The following is an 11,481-nucleotide window of genomic DNA, read 5'->3' on the forward strand; positions in this document are numbered from 1 at the left end:
TAATAGGGGCCATTTCAACAGTTCAACCATTCCAATCAACATTCTTAGGGAAAACACTCCGATTCTCTTCGATATGTAGATCTAAGAGAGACTCTATAGTCATCAGATCTCGATCTAAATTCTCGATCTAAATAAGCTTAACCCCCTGAGAACTTAACCCTCCAACAGCCAAATGGCATACAGCCTGACATCAGGACGGCAAGTGGGTCCCAACAAAGACACGAAAACAATCCTATTGAACGAGAGCGAGCAACTAAGTAACAACTATTGCACTTGGTCCACTTGGCATCCCTTGGGGGCAGAACCAGCCTCCAATTATTATAGGGGAAAACCCCGCGCCGAAAAACATCTGTGTGGCTTTCTTGAAAATCTTGATTTATATCATATTCATATTCACTCTGTATATGTAGGATGACATGTCATCCAGCAGTGAGTCCAGTCCAGGCAACTGGATTACAGGCAGCTACACCGGCAACAGCATCGGCGTCCGCATCACGATCGCAACCTTTGTCGGCGTCGCCTGGTACAACGTAATCGAGTTGATCGTCCTCATCTTCCTCACCTTCAAACGCTATGAAGGTCCCTACTTCTGGAGCATGCTGGTCGCCAGCGTGGGCATCCTGCCTTACTCAGTCGGCTATTTGATCAAATTTTTCGGTCTCACGTCTGCGACCTGGCTGCCTATTACGCTGCTGACCATCGGGTGGTGGACGATGGTCACCGGCCAGTCATTCGTGCTATATTCGCGACTGCATCTTGTTATTCAGAATATGCGCGTCTTGCGTTGGGTCAAGACGATGATTATCACCAATATTTTCTTGCTGCACGTGCCGACTACTGTGCTCACTTTTGCTGCCAATTTTTCTAACTCGCGCACTTCTGTCGATGGCTATGATGTTATGGAGAAGTTGCAGTTGACGGGTTTCTGTGTGCAGGAGGTAATTATCTCCGCTATGTACATGTGGGAGACGAATCGCATGTTGCGCATGAATCAGGATCATGTCAGTCGCAAGACGATCATGCAGCTGCTGGCTGTTAATGTTTCTTGTATCCTTATGGATATCGCGTTGATGGTGATTGAGTTTATGAACTTCTATATCTACCAGACTACTCTCAAGGCTACGCTGTACAGTATCAAGCTGAAGCTTGAGATTGCCGTCTTGGGTAAACTGGTCAACATCGCCCACCAGCATATGTGGCGGTCCTCATCGCTGAATGGCGCTGGTCACTACCCATCTTTCGTCGACCCGAGTCGCGCCCTGGGTGATTTCCAACATGCAGATTCGCTAGCTACGAATTCTATGGCGACGAGTTCGGGCTCGAAGGGACATACGTCCGGGATTGAAGCCATGGACACCGACGTCCGATGATCTGACAGACGATTGTCGCTTTCTCATCCATCATGGGCCGACGCTTTTTCCTCTCTCCTGCATCTTGCAGTACCATCGCTCTTAGCAAGATGATCGACACCCACTAATGTCACTGTCCGCCCGCAAAATCGGGCGTACATTCGAGCAAAATTCGACCCTGGCGATTTGTCGATCAGCCCTGTCTCCACTGGTGAATCCACACCGACGCGAGTCAACTTGATGCCGACGCGAAACACCCTGCCCTGACTCGGCCACCGCTTTGTCTTGCATGATCGAAGCAGCGCAGACTGAGAGATGTGCCTCTGGGCCAGCCGGACTTTGTCTCCATAGAGCCAGATCGGAACATGTATAGAATACCTCTTCGCGAAGAGCACGAGAGCACGATGTCACGAACCTATGTCAATTACATATATACAATATACGGCATTCTAATTGTTTGACCCAGAATGTCTCGAGTCATTGTGAGTACAGAGTATACCGCATACCATACCATAGTTGTCATAGGCAATCCCCCACACTTAGTATGCAGTGTATAATAAAGATGAAACCTGACTCGATGATCTAGTCTCAAGATCAATACATCTGCAATAAATCGGACCCAGAACCCGAATAAGCACTAGTACGGTTGGAATGGTGATCTAGTCGGCATCTCCATGCATGGACAATGTGATCTTACTAAACGGAGACACATAGCCCTGATAACGTCATTAAATAAGACCAAGCGAGAAAACCCCGGAAAGGAATTAAAAAAAAAAATGAGAAAAAAAAAAGTTGCAACGAAAAACCGGCAGGCCGATCCGATGCGATGCGCGAACAACCGGGCCGGTGAGACATGAGGGGCAACGATAAGCCTATACAGTACAACACAGAACAGAACACACAATGAACAAAAAGAAAAGGGTATATTGTATTCTGTAGATGTATTCTAAGTTTAATCCGCCTCAGCCTTCTCATGCAAATAAAGCCGGCCCTCGGTATTAACAAAGCCGCCAATCCCAAACGCGGGGATAATGCGACACATGCGCAGCAATGACGCGCCAATCCAATCGCGACTAACACGGCTCACGCGATCTTTCGTGGGCATCACTTGTGGCCGGTTATACAGGTCTAAGCCGAGGAGGTGGATTGGCGTGCTGATTAGCTGGATTGAGGCTGGGATTGCTAGTTGCGCGATCAGGATCTTGAGGTATTCTTGTGAGGCGATTGAGTCGGGGATTGAGGCAGAGACCATTGCTGGGAGGCTGAAGGAGCCGAAGATTGTTAGGCCGTCTCGTAGGAGGAAGGCTGAGTATGTTGCTAGTGGGATTCGTGTGCGGCCGATTGAGCGGATGGTTTTGGGGATTGGATTTGTTTTGGCGTTGGAATTCGGTTGGGCGGTTGTGGGTGAGGCTGTAGATGTAGGTGTGGATGTCGGTGTAGAGGTTGGTGTTGCGGTAGGTGTAGGTGTGGTCTTGGGTTGGCCGAATAGTTGGGCGAATTTCACGTCCTTCCAGATGCCCACGGACGAGTTGACTATGAATGTTGTCGCAAAAGTTGTCATTCCTGCAATAGCGTGGTCGATCTTTGGGTACCACTTGCCCAGGATGGTCTCGGAGGCATTGGCTGTTGCAAAGGTTGCTGTATAAAGGGACCAGACGAGGAGACTGGGGCGGGATGTTAAGAAGGTTGCGGGCTGTGTGATGGAGAACCAAAGGTGTCGGCGGAATGCTGGAAAGAGAGGTTGGTTGTAGAATGATTTCTCAACGACGAGTCTGGGCAGATTGTTAGTTCAATTGTTCTGGATAATAATAGTTCAGAAGAATTACCTGTCAAAGATCATCACCGCCGGGGTAATCAGCGTTGCTGAACCTGCAGCAACGAGTACATCGGCCGCCAGAAGCTCGGCCATGCGGCTTCGAGTTCGGTGAATGCCAAATGGCAATGCCTGGTCTTGGTGTTGGAGGTTCTGCGTCATGGTGGATATAAATGCGTTCAAGACAACGCTATCATGCTATTCGTGACCGTCTTGCAGTCTGGGATTCGTGATGTAGTGACTGAACAATCGTTTCGCAATGTGTATATGCTGGAAAGATACTATTGCAATTGGAATCAAGGACATCGCGGGGCAGACCAGATTGTGAAACTTACTGTGGATCAATGAAGAGATCCAGGGATCAACGCTGGAGAAAAAGGAGGGAATAACAAGGAAAGAGGAAGAGAGTGAAATAGTTGAGGAAACCAAACCCCTCAGATATAACCCCCCGTATAATGTAATGCCAACATCTTATCGAGCACTTCAACATTTATAGATCGCCCGCTCAAGGCCAGCACATCGGCGAACCGAGCCAATCATACCCGAGACCGGCCCGGCAACCGGTGCTGTGTCGTGAGCCCTAATTGGCAGACTCGCCGCACAGTGATCGCCCGTAGTCACTGTAATCCAGGGACAATAATTCATTCTAGAAGTTTGTGTTCTGTATTAACGCGTACGGTTGCCCTAAGGGGAATGATGTATAGTTCTCCCCGCATTCCCCCGACTATATGACAGAATCTCCCTACGCGAGTTGCCTACTCCAGTAGATACTTGGGACTCTTTTCACCGACTTCTGGGGTGTGGGGTTACGTTTCGCCTTCGATTTTAGGCAATTAAAGGAGATAGGGTTCGAATCTGCAATTTCTGTATGCCCAACGGACTAACGAATCGATTAAAGCTTCGCTCCAATTTTCTCTCCAATAGACGGGCACGATGCAATCTAAACAGTCATTCCTTGAAATGTCAACGCTGTGCCTTTCACTTTAGTCACAGTAATCACATAACAATGACTCAGACTTCTGTTACTTGACGTATACACCGCTGTAGGAGTAATGATCATGAATCAATCGGAAGTACCAGAGAAATCTCGTCTACTGGCCGATTGAACAACCTAGTGGGCATCCCTGGGGGATGATAACTACACACACGACACATAATGGCTTCGTGTGGTTTCGCCAGTGGTTTCATTGCATTCTGACAATCTTCCCTGTGCTTTGGCACTTGTCGTTAATCCTCATTTGAATAGCTGTACGTCAATATCGGTCGGACAAGGGACTAGCAGAACAAAGCACATGGCGAATATACTAACTAAGTACTTCACGAAATCCAAAGATGCAACGCCTCGTGTTTTCATAGCTATATGGAAATTTGAGGACTAGATTACGTGACATTCATTCATGCAACCCAATGATTTGTGGCCCCACACAATCTTAAAAAATGTTGAAATTGCCAAAAAAAAATTGGTTCAAATTGCCAAGTATCGGAAGATTTCCCGACAAAAATCGACAAAAAAAGAACAGGCCCGAGCCGCGGATTGAACGCGGGACCTCGCGCATATATGCTTAGGTGTTTGAATACCCTAAGCGCGAATCATACCACTAGACCACCCGGGCTGTTATGAAATTTTCGATGGAGGTTAGCCACTAGGAGTGAAAACACTTTCATCCGGGTCATCCATCAATGACTTTTATTCAGACTTTTCCCTCTCATGGTAAGAGAGATATTGATATTACTCGGTATCTATTTGGAGGAATATTTGATGCTTGGTTTTATCGTTGCCAAGGTATGATTCATTGATAGGTCTGTTGACAACGATTTTTGCAGGGATCTATGGGATGAAATGACTTATGGTCTATGAGTGAAACAATATGCCGAATAGACAGAAACAGGGCTATATAAAGAGACATGAGGAGTAACTATGCTTAAAATACGAAAATACGGTGAGGAAGGTGTGGTAGGTGAAGACATTCAGTCCGTTCTAACGTGCCTGCGATTATATATAACTGTTAGCTACCTGGGTATACATTGTTTATCTCAACTAAATTATTAAGTCATATCCATAATTTGTTATCTAGGCAATAATTAGAGTATACATCGCCAAAATTCGGCACCCGCAAAAACCTAGGTCCAAAGCCCCAGGAGGGCTTAACCCAGCCTTTGGGGCAGCGAATTCCTCCGAAACCATGCTGTGTGAGCTCAGTAAATCCAGATGTGAACCAGAAAGGCTAGTATAGAGAAAGTCAAGGCCGGTAACAGAAATAAAGCAATCGATGCTGGATTACAGCCCTCACCTCTCCATACCTTCCTCCGAGGATCATCTCACAACTCATGCACTCCTCCGCTTTATTCAAATCCCACAGTATCCATGCAAGGTATGAGTCTATAAAAGAACTTCTCTTGAACCGTGCTAATCCCAAGGAATCCTGCTTTACGGCATAAAACGCGACATATGTCTGGGTCCTACTGAGAGTTTCTCTCAATGGGCTTTGGTGCAAAGACCCATTCTATGACTGCCTGGCGAAAGGAACCGCAACTTCAATTTGATCCCACATAGAGCCTCCAGAACGCCCAACGGAGGAAATTCGCCGCATAATGACCTTCAATTTGAATCTAACAACCACAGCACCCAACTATGTAGAGTCAAATATTCTCAAGTTCCTTCTCAGACAGGAATTGAGGCCACCTAACACAGAAAGATAAATTGGCATTAATTATCCATGGACTCATCTCATGTGTTACAAATCATAACATCTTGTCATTCCAATTTAGTGTAAAGTGCACATTGAAAGGTGAAGACAAAAATCGAGCCGCTTCCAACACAACAGCCCGGGTGGTCTAGTGGTATGATTCGCGCTTAGGGTATTCAAACACCTAAGCATATATGCGCGAGGTCCCGCGTTCAATCCGCGGCTCGGGCCTGTTCTTTTTTTGCATTCTTCTTCTCCTGAAAAGGTCGGTCTGTTCAATGTTGACCCCAGATTAAAAGGAAGAATAGATTATCCGAGGCTCAAGCGAGGGTGGGGTATAAGTATGCAATGTGACTGGCGCAGTCAGTGATCGATCCACACTCTTTTTTTTTTTCACCCCAAATCGCTTACTAGCGTCTTGGCAAATAGTGTACATATACCGTAGACCTGGATTGCAGTCATACTTGCGTATATAGATAGGTAAGCATCGGCGGAGGGAACACATTTGAATGGTCATCGGCCTAGCCTACATTTTCCATCCCATATCAACGGGACAATTGTAATTGTTAGAATATCTCTGATATTAAACCCAATATAATTTTATAAGCATCCCAACTCGCCATTATTATATACCAATAAACCCTAAAGCGCTCATTTCACAACATAAGAGAACCAACAAGAAACAACAAAGTTTTTGAATAGAAATATCATTGGCTATGATTGACCCACGAGGGGTGAGATTGTATAAGTATCGCTACAAATCTGAAGTTTGGTAGGAACACAACGATCAAGTCAATTAGTGTAACTTGGCACCCAAATTTATTCTTTCCATTTTTGCGTTAGCTTTTATGGTAAGCGAGCTTATTCATTCGGGAAATGCGACAAAGAAGAAGTCCCCAACAGCCATGACTGGGATGTAAGAGGGCCGGGGCATCCGTTATAGAACGGCATTATACGTTTCTATTCCACAAGAAGCGCGACATTAAACCTGCGTAGATAGAACGAACGGCTAACCAGGTCGCCCATTTATGATAATAACCGAAAAGTTGCTGGATTGCACTCACCATCATAGGCAAATTTGGGAAATCGACACAGAAGCAAATTGTTAAAATAATACAGCTCATACACATTGTCGGTTGCAAAATATTGGTGTATAGAAAGATCTCGATAGACCGCTAGGCTTGAGAAAGTGCCTAATTGACCTTCCACTCAACCCGGCAATTTCTTACGGCACTGTAACGAATAAATTTCATTCATGCTTCTAAAAAAAAACACCAGCTTTGTTCAAAATTAACCACACCAGCATTTATTTGATTAGGAGGACAAAAGAATACGGCAAACAAGGGTTTTTAAAAAAAATCAAGGCGGGAAAAAAAGTGAACAGGCCCGAGCCGCGGATTGAACGCGGGACCTCGCGCATATATGCTTAGGTGTTTGAATACCCTAAGCGCGAATCATACCACTAGACCACCCGGGCTGTTATATGAAAAGCTTCTCAAGCTTTGACAATATGACTCAAAAATTATTTTTGCGCCTACCGGGATTGCTCTTTTGTCTCAAGATGCACTTATTTCATTGCCATATTGCAGAACGTACACTAGTTACCATAAAAACCTATCAAGTATAATTGGTTTGGACTGCGATGCATTTTTTTCAGCGGCTTTCTATTTTCTGTAGTGAGGAAGTACGATGATCTGCTTCCGGTAAGGTCGTTGGGTATGCTTACCTTGCTACATACAGTATACTGAGGAGAGGTATCCCCTGGTCTTCCTCATCTTTTTCGTTGCTTATAAATGCTTCGAGGCATCTCTCGTCGCCTAGAACTGGAAAAATCCTCCTGAAGTTATCTAGAAAGCTATCACTGATTACGCATGTGCCAGACATTCGGAAGACTGCAAAATAGTTCAAACTTAAGACCAGTAGGACCGAGTTGAGAAGAAGCCTCTTAAATATAGGCTAAATATTATTCACTTTTGAAACCCTGAATATTAAATAAAAAATGAGCTTTGAATTATTCATCATCCAGAAGCGACGAGTTTAGAAATACCATTCATTTGGATACACTATACACTAGAGAGGAAGGACCCCTCGATCCGTGATGCCCGGAGTCGAGGCGATTTACTGGCATCTAAGATAGCCGGCTCATTTTGTCAAAACTAATGCAACATTTCAATAATAGCCCGGGTGGTCTAGTGGTATGATTCGCGCTTAGGGTATTCAAAACCTAAGCACTCCTGCGCGAGGTCCCGCGTTCGATCCGCGGCTCGGGCCTATTATCTTTTTTTTGTCGCTTTGCTAACCTCACTTATCCAAATCAGTATTCTATCTGCCCATCTCCTATTTTAAAACTCATTTTTTTGTTGAAAATCTTGTTATTAATGCTGCCAATGACTGAATAGTAAGTATAATTGTTCATTATTAAATGAAGTGTTGATCGACTGCCAAACGTCGCTCTACAGTAGTCTCAACAAATCAATCTTGGAATATACCATGAGACTCATATGCTGATCTATCTAGCAGACCACAAAGATTGATTCCATCACAACAGAGCCAATAAGATAGAGCCCACAGAAGTTCCTCAGTATCAGCCTACAACACAGTAGGTGTGGTTGATCTAATCAAAAATAGAAAGGGGAAACAGATGTGGGAAAGGTAGGATAAACGGAGCATTCCCAAATTTGCGGATACAGTAGTAGAGATGGACACATCGCATAGTTGCCATTATTTGTGATGTGTCAATTGTGATCGACTTCAAAAGGATCGCGTCGGTACCACGAGCAAAATTATCACGCTGTGATCACTCCGTCTTGTGAACCAACATCGAACGAAACCAGCGAAACGAACCTGAAAAACATTATGCCTATTACGAAAGAAGTGCTTGAGATGACACTGCTCAGATGCGAATCATCGAGGTGAAAAATGCATACTGTCCTTGAATTCTATCAAACGGCTGTCAAACGACTGTGCTATACAGAGTTGTGCATGGTGCAGTAAGTAGCTGTTGTGGAGGCTGATCATATGTTCGTATAGGGTTTTTAAATAACCCATGCAACCTATGTGAGATACTGAGGGTGATAAACTGCCATTGAGAACAGTAAATGCAAAAGGGGTGTTTCAAGCAATGTTGCTTTTCTATGATCAGCTAGTCGCTAGCCGATCAGTCTTATGCTTTACACCAACACCCTCATGGCTTTAAATAGCATTGCCGAGTGTGCAATACCCATATCTGCTGAAGGATGCTAAACTAGAATATGATAAAACAGATTGAGATCCAACCGGGACAATTGCAGTTCCTTCGAACAAAGCTGCATTCCAAAACTTCGGACTATCTATCAGACGCGAGACACCTAATAAGATATTGTGACCCATGTGAAATTATGAAACGAGAAACATTGGATTAATCCATCCATGAGTACCTTGTAAAAACAAAAGGCTAGTGTGTTTTCGTGAGCAGATTACCCGGACCAAATTGCGTACGCGTGGATCCAATCCAACGTGCAGACAGGCAGCAATATTTCGTATGCGCCTCTGCCTGCACAAAGCGTCAAATAGCTGGAATATGATTCGCCTAATGCCAAAATACAACCCAAAGATTGTTCTTAGTTCAGCCCTACAGGGCTGAGAGTGGGTTCCATTGGACGGAGTGAATCAGAGTGCTCCCCTCGAGTCCCATAATTATAGAGACGTGCAGAATACTAGTAAATGGGTAATGCATTCCCAGTGGAATATGTGACCGGAATCTCCTCTTCCACATCCCGTCTTCAGCCCCAGTACAGAAGTGTTGATTGTCCAGCACTTCAGCATTGGCTACACACCATGAAGACTCCCAGACGATATTGCTCGGTCTTTCAGAGCGGTAGCTTCAGCTTTCTATGCGCGGCCTTTTGCTTTGGGTTATCGGGGATGTCGAGAGGTGAGTCAACTCTCCATCTATACATACAAGATTCGCATACTAAGAACTAGGACTCGATGAGGGTCTTATCTCAACGACTGTCGCCCAGGAATCCTTTATTAGTGAATTTGAAATTCGTGTTAGCTACCTCGACTCATCTCAACAAGCGAACCGACTCTCCAATATCACGTCAATGGTTCATATTGGGAGTATCCCCGGAACACTCATAGCCTTTTTCCTCTGCGAACGAATTGGTCTGCTGTGGTCAATGCGACAGCTTTGTCTTCTATGGATGGCGGGAGTTATAGTTGTTATAACAGCTTCGGGGAATTTGGGACAGGTCTATGCTGGCCGATGTATAATGGGACTTGGAATTGGGCAGGCGGGTGTTGTGGCACCTACATATCTCGCCGAGATCGCACCTGCTCATGCTCGCGGTATGCTTGTTAGCATGTTTGCTATGTCTGAATATATTGGGATCATGATTGGGGTAAGTTGAGATTCGAGTATATGGTCGATTTAGCTAATCTAATTAGTATTTCTCTGCGTGGGGTGCTTCATTGCACATCTCGAATGAAAGTGGCAAGCAGTGGGTTATTCCCCAGAGTATACAGATCATTGTTGCAGGGCTTTTCTTTCTATTTTCTTTCTTATGCCAAGAGAGTCCTAGATATCTATGCAAGATTGGGGAGTGGCATGAAGCAAAAGAGGCGCTGGGAAGTTTATGGAGTCTACCTGCATTGCACCCTGATGTTATGAATGTGGTTGAAGAAATCCATCATAACCTTGAGACAGACCAGAATCAAACTGTGAGACAGTCTTGGTTCAGATCAATAAAAGAGCTGTTGACCGTTAGGTCAAACCAGCAAAGACTCCTTTTTGTGGGTTCGGCACAGCTTCTTGCCCAATGGTCTGGAGCAAACTCCATTACAAGTAAGTGGGACAAATTCTGTTTCAAGTATTTATTTTAACATTCATGTAGCATATGCACCCGAGTTATTCTCTCTATTTAGTATCAATGGCCAGTCAGAGAAACTGTTCATAACAGCAGTCTTCGGTGCGGTCAAATTCATCGCATCACTACTATGCGCCGTGCTTTTGATTGACCATGTTGGACGCAAGCGATCGTTAATCTCCGGAATTCTTGTACAGCTGGTTGCAATGCTTTATGTTGCTATCTTTCTCACAGTCGAAACATCTTCTTCCAGTAACGAACCCGGGTCTGTCAAAAGGGCAGCTATTGCCGCAATCGTTTCCCTCTACTTTGTTGGGATTGGTTGGGCAATGGGCTGGAATGCTATTCAGTATATCCTCACTGCGGAGATTTTTCCACTGGGTGTTCGGTCCACTGGCTCGAGTCTTTTGATGTGTTTTCACTATGCCAATCGGTATGGTATTTCCAAGGTGTGTTTGAAAACTTGATTTATGTGGTAACTGATTGTTAACAACAAAAGGCTGTTCCGTCTATGTTGCTTGAAGATGCTCTACAACCAAAAGGGACATTTTGGTTCTTCTCGGCGACGACTTTGTTTGGTTTATTGTGGACATGGTTTTTGCTTCCTGAGACTGCTGGTCGGAGCTTGGAGGAGACCAATGTACTGTTCTCAAATTAATCATTCCTATATATCATGTGAGAATCTAAATTACTGAATCAACCATTTGCATGAAAGGTCAAATGAACGGGGAAAGATGGAAATTACTGGGATGTAACTCGTAGCCTACAATCTGAACTGCATCGAC

The 11,481-nt window shown here is 44.8% G+C and overlaps 3 protein-coding genes across 3 annotated transcripts; 2 read left to right on the forward strand and 1 right to left on the reverse strand.

The window, feature by feature from the left end:
• Positions 1–416: 416 nt before the first annotated feature.
• Positions 417–1,370, forward strand: N7508_004460 (uncharacterized protein; the record flags this gene model as incomplete). The annotated part of the gene is made up of 1 exon (XM_058462526.1): positions 417–1,370. The coding sequence occupies one exon, from the start codon at positions 417–419 to the stop codon at positions 1,368–1,370; it is 954 nt and encodes a 317-aa protein (XP_058321151.1).
• Positions 1,371–2,301: 931 nt separating this feature from the next.
• On the reverse strand, positions 2,302–3,324 carry N7508_004461 (uncharacterized protein; the record flags this gene model as incomplete). The annotated part of the gene is made up of 2 exons (XM_058462527.1): positions 2,302–3,121; positions 3,176–3,324. 2 exons carry the CDS (start codon positions 3,322–3,324, stop codon positions 2,302–2,304), a joined length of 969 nt encoding a protein of 322 aa, XP_058321152.1.
• Positions 3,325–9,808: 6,484 nt separating this feature from the next.
• Positions 9,809–11,354, forward strand: N7508_004462 (uncharacterized protein; the record flags this gene model as incomplete). The annotated part of the gene is made up of 4 exons (XM_058462528.1): positions 9,809–10,231; positions 10,278–10,674; positions 10,724–11,145; positions 11,196–11,354. Coding segments are annotated over 4 exons (1,401 nt in total), but the record flags the coding sequence as incomplete, so codon positions are not given.
• Positions 11,355–11,481: the final 127 nt, after the last annotated feature.

This window comes from Penicillium antarcticum, assembly GCF_028974205.1.
Source record: "Penicillium antarcticum strain IBT 31339 chromosome Unknown utg000004l_segment0_segment0, whole genome shotgun sequence".
Taxonomy (NCBI): domain Eukaryota; kingdom Fungi; phylum Ascomycota; class Eurotiomycetes; order Eurotiales; family Aspergillaceae; genus Penicillium; species Penicillium antarcticum.